At 45.0% G+C, this 15652-nt stretch overlaps 1 protein-coding gene across 2 annotated transcripts; it reads right to left on the reverse strand.

Moving 5' to 3' along the window:
* Nucleotides 1-950: 950 nt before the first annotated feature.
* ENPP5 (ectonucleotide pyrophosphatase/phosphodiesterase family member 5) lies at nucleotides 951-9868 on the reverse strand. 2 transcript variants are annotated; one of them, XM_084752119.1, is made up of 4 exons: nucleotides 9760-9868; nucleotides 6169-7032; nucleotides 4606-4782; nucleotides 951-2316 (listed from the first exon to the last, which is right to left on the reverse strand). In XM_084752119.1, the coding sequence occupies exons 2-4, from the start codon at nucleotides 6995-6997 to the stop codon at nucleotides 1889-1891; spliced, it is 1434 nt and encodes a 477-aa protein (XP_084608245.1). In that variant the 5' UTR covers nucleotides 6998-7032; nucleotides 9760-9868; the 3' UTR covers nucleotides 951-1888. The 2 variants fall into 2 exon arrangements, with proteins under 2 accessions (XP_084608245.1, XP_084608244.1); XM_084752118.1 differs by having other exon boundaries at nucleotides 9676-9834.
* Nucleotides 9869-15652: the final 5784 nt, after the last annotated feature.

Below are 15652 nucleotides of genomic sequence, written 5' to 3' on the forward strand. Positions count from 1 at the left end.
CTCATCTTCAAGTCACGGTACTGGTGTCTCCACAGTGTCCAAAGCCACAGTAGTCACCATGTGTGTGTGCCCACATTCAGGATGTGGACAGCCAGAGTTGAGAACTCACGAGGCATTTGCTACCAGATGTCTGACTTCCCAGCATCCTGTAGGATGTTCACTGTTTGAATATATTCTGTCTTATTTGGAGATTTTTAATGAAATGAAAGTGATATACTGATGTTCTTTACCTTAGGAGCAATATAATCATTTATTTATAAATAGTTCACTTCATTTTAGGGAACACATCAAAAATCCAGTTAAATTTCCGTCATTTTTGCTTTCCACGTATAACCAGTCCTTTCTTTCTGAAGTAATTATGCCATTGTGGTTATCAGTTAACAGGTGGATGAATATGCAGTAACTATCACACTGTTTTCTATGGGCTTTGGGTCTACTTTGGTACTGCTTTCCTAAGACGGCTTTTCTTCGCAGGTCCTCATGTTGCCCCATCTAAAAGGCACAGCTTTAAGCTGTTGTCATAAGAGAGCCTGAGATGATGAGGAAGCTGCAAACTACTAACTGGGTGGTGAGACATCTAGGAAGGCGGGTTCTCCTTTAACGTCAGTAAACACCTGGCAGGAAGGCATTCAAACATCTCGTGAAACAAAGTTAAGTAATCTGAGTCTCTCTGTGTCCCCATGCCCATTATAACCAAGAGACTCTTTCCCTTCCTAGAAGAGGTCCCTCTGTTACTATGGTGACCACATGTTCATACATCTCAGCTGCAGTCCTGCTTACTTGGTTTCCCACACTCCACAGACCTCTTTGCAAAGGTTAGGTGGCCTATACGTCACCTAATATTGTTTGTCCCCTCTTGCAGCCCTGAATTTTGAAAGGCTCATAGTTAAAGGATGTTTATACTCCACTTTGTGCCACCAGAAACAACAAATAAGCAAAACCAACCACTATTTTTTTTAATCTCACTTGATTTTTAATGTGGTTAACAGTGTTGTTTTCAAAGAAGCAAATAATGACAGGCAAGGAAAAATAAACAAAATGCTGCAGAGATGGTGCCTGGGTCTCTGCTCCTCAGTCCAGCGCTGTACTACACAGGGAAGAGATCTATGTGCATGGCATCCCCGTTATGGAATCAGGGCTAGAGTCATCAGCAGGGAGCAATAAGGGATATATAGAAAAAAAGATCTTTAGAATGCATCCTTCAGTGTTTGGATCTATTGGCAGGAAGAAGCAAATGAAAACGCCCGGTCCTTGGTGAGGAAACAGAGCTAGAAATTCCCACAATGCAACCTGCTGCTGGGAATGCATCACTCCAAAATGCAGGCTACAGACTTGATCCCACTGACTTTTCCATACTTTCACTTTATCCTCCTCCTATTCCTTCTCCTTCTCACATTTAAGGAGATAGAGTTCTACATTATTCAGCAATTGCTAGAAACTTCCTTCAGTCTGTACATGAAATGCTAGTATTTGGTGACAGAGATGCAAAAGGTTGTCATTTTCAACCAGGTTACTAGACATAGTTATAAAGTGCATTTCAGAGAAAAAAGTACCTACGAGGAGAGTAAAGTACAGCGTCTTAGGTACTTTCCATAGTGCAAAGTTGTTAAGTATGTACATTGTGTGTGCTGACCCCAGACAGAGCATGATCTACCTACTAAGCCAGAGAAAGCCACGGAGGGGCACTCTCACATCTTTGATCATTTGCAGGCAGCAGTGTGTCCATCTGACCATGTGCGTGTATGTAGGTGTGACTGTGCCCACGTGTGGACTGACTGCCTGATGGCCTAGGCAGGTGTCTGTCACTCACTTCCTAGACACAGAAGGGTCACCACTGATAGACTTTTGCAACCTCCACTTCCGTACGCAGTTCCATGCCAGAGAAGCCCTATGCTTGCAGTAATGGCTGAGCCACTTCAACCTGCATGTAACGGAAAGGAGGCACTTGACTGTGAATTAAATGCTTGATGAGCACTACAAAGAATACAATGGCTATAAGACTGCCAAGAGAGATGCCTATGTAGGAAGCGTACGATTCCTCTTGCTCATACGCGCCTGGCTTGTCACTACCAAGGGGGAGTGTGGTGCTCTGGGTGTAAGGAATTGCCTTGGGAGCTGTGGAACTGAGAAGATCTTGGACACTCCTGAATGATCCATTGTGTGGCAGGGCGGTGATATTGAGGAGGTTGCAGAGCAGTGGGTACAGATCTGTGGAGTTCATGGCTTCTTTTGTGAAATTCTTTCTGAAGGCAGGACCGTGGGCTAAAAATATTGGATGCATTTCTGCTAATGCGTTATCATAACCATGGTTGCCTACTGTAAAGAGAAAACGCATGAATAAGTTAGCCCACCAGATGGCGTCAAAACGGAAAGAACTGCCCCTAGGGTTCCGACCTCAAGTGCAAACGTTATCCGATTTGACTTTATAAAAATGGAGTTATCTTTTATAATTGCTGCTGCTGTCGACCCCACAAATCGCCTCAAGAAATCAAATGTCACATGGTTACCCATCTTTCCTATGGGCCTATACAGCAAAGAAGGATTGGGAGCAGCGCAAAGCTGAGCGGAGTCACAGTGCGAGGTGCAGGCGGAAGGTTCATCTTGTATTTATTCTGTGGCTGGCTGACACTTAGCAAATACTGACTGAGTAGCTATGCTGTCCAATCACTAAAGTAAGATGGTGTTAGTCTCAGTCACAAAAGCAAAGCCCAGAATCACCAGTAGAAAGTGGGAAAAGTGAAAAGCAATATACAAACACAGGGCAGTAGAGCAGTCAAACCTTTAGCCACAGCTGTGACCCACTGTGAAAAACAAAGGTCAGAACGTGTAGAGAGAGTGAAAAGCTTGGACTCTAGTGCCTCTGATGGAGATCCGGCTTAGTACTCTGTGCTTTAGTGTGGCTACAAATTAAAAACTGAAGAGGTCTTCCGGTGTGTATACCCAGTGATTCCATTAAAAAAAAAAAAAGGATTGAAACTGCATATTAAAAACTGAATGCATGGCTGGCATGGTATCAGAACAAAGTCGAGGTCACGGCTGCAGTTAAGATGGCGACCTACGGAAACTGTCGGGCTTTTATTTAAGAGTAGTGAGGACAAATGACTCAGGACTCCAACTGTATTACCTATCCTTGCTTGCTACAAGGAACTCCACGACAGCATTCATATGTAGAGAATGAAAACTCAAGTCAACTTCTCTTGAAAGTCGCTGACCTGTCACCACAACAGTAACTGGAAGTCTTCCTGTCAATCGACTTCACCCGCAGAAATCATTCCAAAGGCCACAATTCTTTTCAATGGATCCGAGCAAGAATAATGCTGGGCTTATGAGCTACTAGCAAATATGAGGCAGGGTACTATGCTCATCTGTTTAATGAGTAATAACATTGAGAGACAGGCCATTGGATCATACAGAATTGATTTTTAGGCTGGTTGCATTCATTTCTGGGAGAAGTTGGGGTTTAGAATCTAAGTTATATGTGAAAGTAATGATAATTCTCTCTTAGGACACATACCAGAGACTCAGATTCAAGAGGAACAGGGACTCTGGTTCATAATGGGAGCTGTTGCCATAACTGTTTGAGCCAGCGGACGATATTTCATGATGAGTGCCCGTGGGTGATGACTCTCAGTCTTCACTGTGAATGAGATTATTCCTCGGGGGCCACATGAAGAGGGCTAGGCTGCGTCCTCACCCTGTCCAATTTAACACGCCTAGACTGGGCCCAAGGATGTGCCTCCCTGACGAATTCCCTGCTGGTTTAGACACTGTTGTGCCAAGGAACACATTAGGAGAACTCCTGCCTTTGGACTCAGTGACCTGCAGAATTCTGACAGAAAAGGGTCACAGGAGCCGGGCTTGAAGTCTCCATTGACTGACTCAGTAAGCATAATGTTGTAGAAACAGAATCACTGGGATTTTTCTATCAAAAAAATAAATGTGACCAACCTATTGTGTAATTGCAGCTCACAACCCCCAATGCTCTACAACGCCTCCCTAAATTTCTGTTAGCTTTAAAATAGGAAGTAGCTTCAGAGAGCAGCAGACCCTCCTGAGAGCAGTCCCTCTAGGCACAGGGAACAAACAGAGCAATTGAAGGGGCAACTATTCTCACAGAGCAGGCTCCCTGGCTTCCTTGACGTGATCAAATAGTGATTTACAGATTATTAGTGGGTACAAGCGGTTAGAAACCAGAACACAGGTAGCTGTACAAATCTGCTATTAGGAGTCACAAATACACTACAAGCGCATGTTCATGCAACTACTTTGCTTTCAGTCACTAAACAGGGCAAGGACTCCACTCTAACGAAAGAGACACCATTTACACATTTTTCCCCCAGTGGCAGCGAGCAAGCCCAGGGCCTCATGCGTGCTAAGGAAGCACGCGCGCTGCCAAGCCGCAGCCTCCACCTTGTATGTTTCTTATGTATATATCTTTAAGAAACATTTCTGGATGGGTATATTGACACAACACAGATCCTTCAACATTTAAGTAACAGGAGAGTTTAAAAAAAAACCATCAGTAAGTAAACTGTTGTATTATCCACAGCCTCCAAGTTAGCAAGAAACGGTGCAGGATGGGGAGGAATACGATGACATACTCACACAGAAAATCATCTGACTTATTCTGCAAAATATACCACCCTTCGTCAGCCACAGCCACGATCGGCTGGACGCGGTCGCTGTGCTTGTAGCGCCATCTTTCCGGGATCTCCTCCTTTTTGTAGACTGTTAGATTAGGATGGGCACCAGCCAGTGCGTCGTAGACTTCATCAAACTTACCTAAGGAGAAAGGAGGAGACAGCGTCTCAGGACATGACTCACCCACGGTGGTGGGAAAAAGACTCCCCGCTGACAAAAAGAGCCAGGAGGCTGAATGTGAGCTGTGTGTGGTGGCACCCCACACCCTTGATGAGCAAGAGTCTTGAGGGGTGAGATAGGAACAGCTGTGTTCTCTTGTTAGTGCACCCTCTCACAGAATAAAGGGTTTTCTACAGAAGTAGTGTTCGCCACTCTCTAAACACTTAAATGCGCGTATGGGTACACACGCATCCATTTGTACTGCAGGTGCCACCTAAATACCATGGTTTTATGAACCCCACACAAGAGAACGCGGCTAGATCAAACAGATGGCCGCGAGTCACTGTGGATATAAAAACAGAATCTCTGAAGAAGAAAGTGAGGTACGAGGGGGGTCAGAATAAAGAGAGGATGACGAAATGAAGACAGCAGCTTGAGAGATGGAAAGACCCTAAGTATATTGGAGGGTATTGGAGAACTCCCCAGAACTGAAAATATGCCACACCTGGCCACCATCTTTAACTCCTGTTCCTCACATCCAGTTGTCAGGTCTTTTGTCTCTCTAACCCCCACACCTCAACAAGAGGAAAACCACAAGACCCAAATCCGGTTGCCTCAGGGCATCTAGCAGGTTGGTGTAACTCCCGAGTTGCAAGCTGTGTGCTCAGGCATGCTTGCATGCTTCCCCGTCGCTATTTAATAGATTTTGCCTGGCTCCCCTGAGAGGACATAATTCCCACTGGTGAGGTAGTGCAGCTTTTCAAGATCCTTTCTCTCCCTTGATACCCAAGAGCAACCCTTCACGGTACCGGAGTGCCATTCAGAAGAGCAAGCCTTGCATGTCCAGCCCCGTATTTTGTGACCTCTCTTCTGGATGCTAAGTCTTTCCCAAGCTTTAAAACGCAGCCGATGCTTAGGTGACAGTTTGGGAAGGAGGGCGTTTACCATGAGTGCAAGGCACTGTTAGAACTTCCTGACAGAGATGAAAATAAGCCTTAGATTGACAAACACACTCCCTCCTTCATGCACACTACTGGGTCCCTGTTAGAGGGATCTTTATTGAGGGTCTATTGGCTTCCAAGAGATGACTGAAATTGTACTAAGAGGCCATATCTATTTCTCTTGAGAAGGAGAGTTGTAACTTTTACCATATCTTATGAGTCTAAACGCTTAAAAAACCTATAGCCAAAGTGTCAGTATTTGGGGGGAGAGGACTAAACTCAAGAGAAAGGATATTTTTGTTTTCAAAGTCTTAAGGACTAAATCTTAGCAGACCATCATGACACAAGCACGTGTCTTGGAAAGACAGAAGCATTCACACTGGGCATGTGCAGCGCTAGGCCCGGATCAGCATGGGGTCAGACTTACCTTCTTTTGGCAGGATGGCAGCTACAGGAGAGTGGTCAATCAGGGTATAGTGGTCTTTCTCTAGATAGCGGTCAAGTTCGATCACCCTTTCTTTGGAGCACTGGGTCATTCCATGGTCACTTGTGATGATCAGGTTGACAGTATTCCACAACTTTGCCTTTTTCAGCATTTTTATCAGGTAGCCTAACTTGCGGTCAACATCTGAAATAACAGGCCCCATGAGAGGACTGTCAGGTCCCACATCATGGCCTGTGTCATCAGGCTCTTCCCAGTAAAGAAAACCGAGATTGATGGGGTCTTTGGCTGTAAACCATTCAATGATCTTGGCAACTCGGTCTTCAAAGGAAACAGACTCATTGTAAGGTAGGTAGTAGGTAGGGAAAGTCTCATGGATCTTAACATCTGTCCCTGGCCACATGGCTGCGCCACTGGCATGCCCTGCCCTCTGGTTTGTGATCCATATTGGTGTGGCTTCTTCCCAAAACTCAGAATCATAAATATTCATGTGCTCCAAGGAGAAAGACTTGTTCAGAATAGGATCGAACATGTCATTCGCGACAATCCCATGATTTTCTGCAAAGAGACCAGTGACCAAAGTGTAATGGTTAGGGTAGGTCTTTGTGATAAAAACGTTAGTGACCTGCTTCACATGGACACCGTACTTCATGATATAATGAAAATGAGGCGTTGGAACTTTATATAAGTAATCCCAGCGGAATCCATCAAAGGAAACGACCAGAACCTTCTGCTGTTCTGGGTGGAGAGAAAGCGTAGCTGAGGGAGACAGGACAGCCAGTGTGCAAGACACCACGAGGAACTTTGGGATCATTTTCAAAGTCCTTGATCAGCTCAGCATAAGTTAATCTGTGGGATAAACATAAAAGAATTCATGGCAACAACCGTGACTTGTACCTTCTTTCCCAAACTGTGACAGTGATTAAGGATGCTGTTTACAACATAAGTCACAGCCTTTGAAAAATTACAGTGCAGAACCCCATTTGACATAGGACACCAGGGCCAAAAAGCTTTAGTGACACTTAAAAGCAAAAAACAAAACAAAACAAAACAAAACAAAAAAAACTTCTTACTTTTCCTCAAAGGATTTATTTAAATGGGCCCCATAATAACATTTAAAAGATGATTTGCATATGTAGCTTTTCAGAGACATATTCAGGTTGATTTAGAATGCTTTAAAACTGTTGTTACATTTTTATTTGGTGTATACATACGTCATGTGGATGTGTGTGATGTGTGTGTGGCTTGTGTGTATATGTACTGTGTGATGTATGTATGGTATGTGTGTATATGTAGTGTATAATGTGTGTGTGGTATGTGTGTATATGTGGTGTGTGATGTGATGTGTGTGTGTGTGTGTGTGTGTGTGTGTGTGTGTATTTGGGGGTTACATACATGTAAACCATACTGTGCCTGTGGAAATCAGAGACAACTTCAGAGAGTTCTCTCTTTCCACTATGTGGGTTCTTGGGAGTGAATTCAAGTTGTCAGGTTTGGCTGCAAGCACCTGTAGCTGTTGAATCATCTCACATGCCCAACCCAGAATTCTGACCAGAAACTTTTATATAATCAAACGGCTGCCAGAATTTATTATACATTGAACAACAACAAAAACTCAGCAATAAGAAATACCATTAACATATTCAATGGTGGTACTTAAAAACATATATATATATATATGCCGGGTGGTGGTGGCTCACACCTTTAATCCCAGCACTCAGGAGGCAGAGGCAGGCGGATCACTGTGAGGTCGACGCCAGCCTGGTCTACAAAGTTAGTCCAGGACAGCCAAGGCTACACAGAGAAACCCTATCTTGAAAAAACAAAACCAAAACCAAAACAGAAAAAAACCAAATTATATATACATACATGTATATATGTATATATACATACATACATATACATATATTATACATTATAATATATACTGCAAAGACATATTTCCACAGCCAACCCCTATGTTTAAATCTTCAGTCTTAAAAGATATTTCTAGAAAGAGGAAAGTATACAAACATGGTTTCTTGAAGTGAAATAAAATTTGTGGCTTTCAAATATATTTATAAAATGTGATCTATACTCATTTGTTAATAACCAAGTCTTACGTTTCTGTGCATTGCACAAATAGATCCTAAACTATTTGACTTGATTTCTACTCCCCCAGGGTTACAATCTTATCAACGAAATGCATAGAGAAAGCATCTTCCTGGGATTCAGTTTCTTTGAATCTATGTCTGTCTTTTACTTCTGTGCATATGCTTCTTTAAAAGCCAGTGCAAGGAGGAAGCATGGATTAAAGATCCTATGCACATCTTACTGGTTCTCACCAGGCTTGCACACAAGGCGGCTCCTGGTGCTTGTCCCTTCATGAACTCACTAACCCTGACTCTAACCATGCACCATACAGAGAACTCGCTTCTAGCCAGCTTTTGGCATCTTCCTAATCCAAACACAGTGAAGACAATCTTATGACTCAAAAGAGGCCTGGCCTTGCCTTGCTACAGTCTAGGAAGAGGCAAAGGACCTCTGAAGCATGCTGGTTTCGCCTTTAGAAGCAGGAGCTGTATATAAAAGATACATATAAGCTTACAGTAAGATTTGTTCTTTTAACCGTAGTTTCACTCAAACTAGAAACTGTTTTAGACGTTGGTCTCAAGACAATGACTGATTCCAAACTTTAAATTTAAACAACATTACACTTATATTTTTTCTTGAATGTCAATCATTTTTGTCCTGTTCTGGAAGCAACATTAATAATGGCTGCAATGTATACAGGGAACTGCAAGTACACTGACATTTTTGACTGATGCGCGTTCCTCAGTTCCTCAGTTCCTCCTCCCCTTTTGCTTTCTTTTCCCCAATTTCCCCTCCCATCTCACTAACACGAGGGAAATTATTATCAACCAAAGAATCAACTGCACAGAATATATGATTTTTCATCTATTTTAGGCAACTCAGTTAAATGTAAGACTTTAGGCATGTAAATTTAAAATGTAAATTTTAGGCAACTCAGTTAAATGTAAATGTTTTCCTGAGGCAAACTGAAAGGAGGAAACACAAGAAGCTGTCAGATGTTCATCAATAAGAAGCCACATAATTACATGGTGACATAACGCGGATGGGGGTGGGGATGGGGAGAGAGGAGAGAGAGAGAGAGAGAGAGAGAGAGAGAGAGAGAGAGAGAGAGAGAGAGAGAGAGAGAGAGAGAGAGAGAGAAATCTTTTTCACACAGAAACAGCAGGAAGCCTAGAAATCTCGTTGGCCTTTCCGGTCCTTCTCGGCCCAGCCCTGCCCCCACAACGTGGACAATCCGGAGCACCAACCAAAGGGCAGAAGACGGCAGAGAAAGGAATGGGTTTATATAAATGTGTTCGCGGGGGTGGGTGGGTGGTTGGTTCCTCTCCACGGGTGTTCCCAGGCCTCCCCGCGCCCCCAGGCCGGTGACAGCTCCAGTGTGGGCCTCGGGAGGCAGGCCACGCATCCCCGGGGACTCACGCGCGTTGCGATCGGTCAGTCCTGGAGCCTTTGGGGCCGAAAGGTGGTGGGAGCCAGGGCCGCTGGAGGATCCCGTTGCCTCACCTGCACGGAGCCCCAGCGCAGAGCACCTGACCCGTCGCCGCCTCCCGCCCCGCTGCTAGAACGCCATTGGCTCCCGCCAGCTTATCACTGCTACCAGGCAAAAAAATCCAACCCTTGGAGTAGCTGTGCCGCCTGTCAATCAGCAGAAGCGAGGGCGGGCGCTGTGAGGGTTTGAAGCGGGGTGGGGGGTGGGGGACCTGGTGGCCAGGTTTGGCGGGGGATAGGGATGGGTGGCTGGGAGCTCTGGAAAACCTGTCACTCAGAACTGTTCTACTAGGCCTGTTGTGTCAGTGATGCTAAGGGACCATCATGTGCCATCCCAGAGGATGGTGATCTGAACCTCACGTTTGTTACAAGCCACTGTTGTTCTATCATCTCTTGTCCTGGGTTTTCTTTTCTCTGTATCATAAACTGGTGACGTCACTCAGTAAGCCACTCAGGGAAAGGACAGAAGAATGTCCAAGATTGCCATGAGATGGCGTTTATAAGACTATAAACTATAAATAAGACTATTTAGCACAGGCTAGCCTGGAACCCTGTTTTGTAGCCCAGGATGACCTCAGACCAAAGATCTTCCTGCTCCGGCCTCCTGAGTTCTGGGGATTACAGGTATGTACCACCATACCAGGTTTTGGGAGGTGCTGGGGATTAAACCCGGCTTTTCCTGGATGTCAGTTGAGCACTCTCTCAATCGACCTGTCTCCCTCATTAATCTTTTGTTCAGGAACAAAAGTACTTTGTCTATGAAAGGCTTTGGGACTCTAGTCAGTTCTGGGGCCCAATGTGTGGCTTCCAAGTGTTTGCAGCTAATGGTTCTGAGTCAGCCACGCAGAGTCCCCAGACAGTAGCAAGTGAAAGCCCCGGCCAAACCAAGCCAGACTCCAAGTTAATTGATTCCCCCAGGAGGCAGAGCCGCTGTCTGGGTGGTTGCTGGCCCTTAATTTCAGGAAGGCACCATATTTCTGGTTTGTTACCCATCCACTTTCATCTTTTTAACATTCTTGACTGTAGTAAATTAGTTTTTAAAATGTAATTAGGGATAGTTGGAGATCTGAAGGTCAGGGTACTGATTTGCCTATGCAAGTCAAATTCTATGTGCCATATATGATAGCAGTGGTACCATGACTCTCTCAATGACTATGTCTAGCTGCCCCGTTTCTCACTGATACTAACCTAATTAGATAGAACTCTAAGTCTGTCTGCAGTAGGCAGTATTATCTGCTTGACTGTCCCGACTGAAGTTTCAACTTTTAATCAGCTGCTAAAGGCACAAGCATCTACAACGGTGACCTTGGTGTCTGTCTGCATCAAATGTCCTCTGTTCCCAGTGCTGTCCTGTCAAATGAGTTGGCCGTTTTGGTCTTGGCCTTAGGTGTATTTCTAAGAAAGGAACAGTCCCAACCCCAACTGTGCCTGCTTGCTAAATTGGCCGGCAACAGCCTGAAGGGCATTTGCGCACTCTGCCATAGCGACTTGATAATTTTCAACACGTGGGATGGAGACTAAGAGAGAGGTCATTTCTGTGTGCAGCCAGCAGATCCAAGACCGTGAAGATGCACAAGTTGTTCCCGAGCCCAGAGCCCTGCCCTTTGAAATTGCTCCGAGTTGGAAGGAGGTGGTTCAGTCTCATAAACCCTTATCTCGCAGTCCAATAAGCCAGTTCTGTATTCACTCCAAACAAAGAACACCTTATGCTCATCACAGAGCGGGGCCGAGAATGGGCCCGTTTTGATGTGGGCCGATGGATAGCGCAGGCTGCACTCAGAAGACGGACTCCCTTCCCTCTGCAAACTTGTATGGAAGTCATGGTTGCTTCCCCTGCCTGCGCTTGTGAAATTGCACAGTATAGTTGCTAACCACAGCTCATAAAACAAAAGACGACTTGGGGGTGGGGGTTGGGGGGTGGGGCAGGGCAGGGGACAGGGTTGCCGGAACCGGGAACTCAGGTACCACTTCTAGATCTCCACAGAATAACGTCTAGTGATCAATGGGTAGGCTTGCAGTATAATGTATGCTGCTAGTGGGCAGGGTCTTGCACAAATAAGGAACCGCTGTCAAGTTACGTTGATAAGCGTCCTGTACCCACATCTATACCCCACCAATTGTTTGCATTTCTGTCCTGTTGGTCTGACGTATTTTGATGCTAATTAATAAAAGGCCGTCACACCTGGGCAGGGCAAAAGAAATAGGCATGGCTAAGGTTCCCCGGCATGGGGAGACAGAGAGAATCTTGCGAAGAGGAGAGACTGGAGGAGAGCAGAGGAGAAGGAGCACCATCATGGGTGAGGTGGAGGGGATGCACGTGGCCGGAGTGGATGGAGGGTTTGGTCCAGATGAAGGACATTAGCGAGTATATGGGATTATGGGTGGGAGGTAGCTTGATTGAAATTATTAGAAACAGATGGCATGGGATTGGGACAGGGATTCCGTACCTGCCTCACTATGGGAAGTAGTTTAGGGGATTAATATCTGCCCTGGCCCAGGTTAACTAAGGCTATTTTAAAATATAACAGGTGCCTGTGTCTTGGTTGATTGCCAGTGGGTTATTCTGCCATAATAATAATAATTATAGGCCTAGTATTAAACATTATTAGGCAGGACTGATGATTTAACAACAACACTGTCCAGTCACAATGGCTACTCAGCCAATTATGCCAACATGGGCTCTAAAGAATCGTTATTCCAGTTGAATAAGCAGGGTAATAATGGAGCTAGGAGTGTGTGTGCGAACACACAGCAACAGAAGGAGCCACTTTTGTCTCATGGGCTTGGGGTACGGAGGTCCCTCTACCTTTTAAAGACCTCAGAGAAACATAACAGGCAGTTGACGTCATTCTCCTCCCTGGGGGCTGTAAGCACATTGTACTAACTTTATGAAATAGCAAAACAACAACCAAAATCCCGAAACGACTAGGTGTACCACAGAAGTCTTTTTTTTTTTTTATGATCTAGAATTTATGATGAGAAAAATGAACAATTTAAAAGCGTGCAGTGGGAGAGATGACTTAGCAGTTAGAAGAGCTTGCTGTTGAGTTGGTTCCCTACCGCCCATGGCTACTGGGTGCCTGTGATAGCTTGGTTTTGTCAACTTGGCACAGTCATCTTGGAAGAGGAAACCTCAGTTTAGAAATACCCCTAACTGTTTGGCCCCTGAGCAAGCCTCTGAGGCATTTTCTTGATTGACATGGATGTGTGAGAGCTCAGGTCACTGTGAGTGGGTCCCCCCCTTCCCCCATGTGGGTTGGTGTTCCTGAATGTCTTCAGAAGACAATTGAGGAAGCCTTGGGGAGCAAGCCACAAAGGTAGCAGCCCTCCATGACCTCTCCACCTCCCGCCTTGAGTTCCTGCAGTGACGGACAATGACGTGGAAGCATAAGCTGAGGTAAACCCGTCCTTTCCCAAGTTGATTTGGTCACGGTGTTTTATCACAGCCACAGAGACCCTAAGACAGTGGCTTCAGACTGCTGGTAATTCCAACTTCCAGGGCTCCAATGCCCTCTTCTGGCCTTCTTAAGTGAATGCACAAATAAAAATAAAAACAAATATGAAAACAAAGACAAAAAATAAACCCAACAACATTAGGTTTGCATTCTAGATCATTGTTCCATTAAAAAAAAATCCTGAAAGAAACTCCATTTTGGATGGAACTAGGAATGATCATCCTGAATGAGGTAACCCAGATCCAGAAAGACACGCGTGCTATATACTCACTTATTAGTGGATATTAGCCCAACATAGATGTCCTCTGAGAGACTCCACCCAGCGGGGGATGAGGACAGATGCTTGAACTCGCTGCTGGACTCGGAGTGGAGTGCTGAGAGTGGTATGGAAGAATGGGGGGATGGAAGGACCCAGCGGGTTCAGGAGCCCTACAAGGAGACCATCAAGGCTGGCGGATCTGGACCCAGGGGGCCTGTACAAACTGTTGCACCAACCAATGACAATTCATGCAGTGAACCTAGACCTCCTATTCAGATCTAGCCAATGCTCTCTCCACGGTTGTGGGGAGAGCAGGGACTGCCTCTGATATGAACTTTGATCACTTCCCCTTGTAGAGAAGGCCCAGCAGGCACACAGAGGAAGGAGAAGCCAGCCATCCAGATGAGACTTGATAGGCTGTGGTCATATGGTGGGGGAGGAGGCCCCCTTCTGTCAGAGGTCTAGGGTAGGGGAATAGGGTGAAAGAGGGAGGGAGGGTGGGAACGGAAAGATACAGGTGAGAGATAACTATCGGAATGTAATCTGAATAAATTATAATAAATTTAAAAAAATTTTTTAAAGGAAAAGGAAACGCCATCTCTTAATCCTTTATAGAACATTCTGCAAGAGAAGAGTCTCTCATCAATTCGGTAAGCAGAACTACCTATGTGGACTCAAAGGCTACAGGAAGTTCCCGACGCTGACCAAATATACTGGCTCCCCTGCTCCCCAGTGTGTATTAGCAATGACTGTGGAGAGACGCTCTCAGACCAGCTGAGCTGACTGACAAAAGTGAAGCCCTCTAACCTGTTGATTTGCTGCAGGCTGTGCAGTATGGTCCAGGGGGTCCAGCTTTCACTGGCTGTCACCCATAATGGGGTAGGCTTTGGTGATGTCACTGTCTTTGGATCACTTTGGCTCCTTTGAGTATAAGCCCTTGCCTAAACTTCCAGAAGTCACTCCAGCAAAACTCACTCCCCAACCCTGACCTTGGTACTCTCTCTGATTCCCTTGTCAGTACCTTATTTGGGGTATGCAGACTTTTGTTCACATCTCCCTAGGAATCACGTCACGTGACACCCTGAGATCCACATAGTGGAAGGAGAGGGCCAACTCCTGAAAGTTGACTTTTGTTTTCCATACACACACTGTGGCTGGCTCCTTCCCTCCCTACCCCACCCAAGGAATAAGTGTAATGTTAGCAATAAGAATTCTAGGCCATCCTGAACTGCAGAGAGATACCTTGTCTCACCCCACATGAGCGGTAGAGGTAACTGTTTACAGGGCCACCCTCCCGACCAAGACTCTGAGAAAAGATTGCCTTTGCCTCGTGCATACATTGTCCCCAGTCTTTGTCTGCACTATCTCGGGGTACTCTCCTGAATCTCTCTTGGGAAATTTGGAAATTACATGGCTTATTTCTAGAATTAAGGTCATCCACTTTGATCTAGGACCGCTTTCTCTAGACTCAGTTACAGAAGCCAAGAACCTAGTCCCACACAAAGTCACAATGTGAGATTCTGGTAAATGTAAATTTTGGCAGGCCCAAAACAAGTTAGGAGAGGGTTGACTTTATAGTCCAGCCTGGAGAAAAAGCAAATAAACAAACAACCATAAATTGTGAAAATATCCAAAATCAAGGAAACTTTTACCATCTTGTCAGAGACAGCACCAGGAACTGTCACGTACTGCTGCTGGGACTAGCTTCTCCACTACAGAAAACACTTTGCAAGTTTCTTGGGAAATTAAAAGTACATGTACCAGTCCTGGGTATTTATTGGAGAAGAAGGAAGACAGATACCTACTGAAAAAAAAACACATATTTTTATAGCAATTCTATTTATAACATCTAAAAACAATGCACATATCCCTTAACTGGTATGTTAATAAATTGTGGTGTGTCCATAAGTCGACTATGACTCAGAAATAAAAAATAAAATCTAATGACAATATAATTGACTATCAAAAAGCACTATATTAATAGAAAGAAGCCAGGTGCAAATAGAAACACACTGTACAATCTCACTTATATAACACTCTAGAAAAATCAAGAAAAGGGTGACAGAAATTGCATTTACAGTTGCTATGGAAAGTCCACCTTAAGGAACTTTAGTAACACAGTCCCACCTCTTGGTGACAACTTCAAACCCCCACCAGGAAGTAGCCCTGATGATGTTTGCCTTGCAATGATATT

The sequence above is a fragment of the Acomys minous genome (genome assembly GCF_964271855.1).
Source record: "Acomys minous genome assembly, chromosome: 13".
Taxonomy (NCBI): domain Eukaryota; kingdom Metazoa; phylum Chordata; class Mammalia; order Rodentia; family Muridae; genus Acomys; species Acomys minous.

Coding starts and splice junctions, on each gene's coding strand:
- ENPP5 (XM_084752119.1), bottom strand. CDS start 6,997: ATGATCCCAAAGTTCCTCGTGGTGTCTTGCACACTGGCTGTCCTGTCT. Junction 4,783..6,168: donor TGCCATCCTGCCAAAAGAAG/GTAAGTCTGACC, acceptor CTTTCTCCTTAG/GTAAGTTTGATGAAGTCTAC. Junction 2,317..4,605: donor TAAGTCAGATGATTTTCTGT/GTGAGTATGTCA, acceptor TTCTCTTTACAG/TAGGCAACCATGGTTATGAT.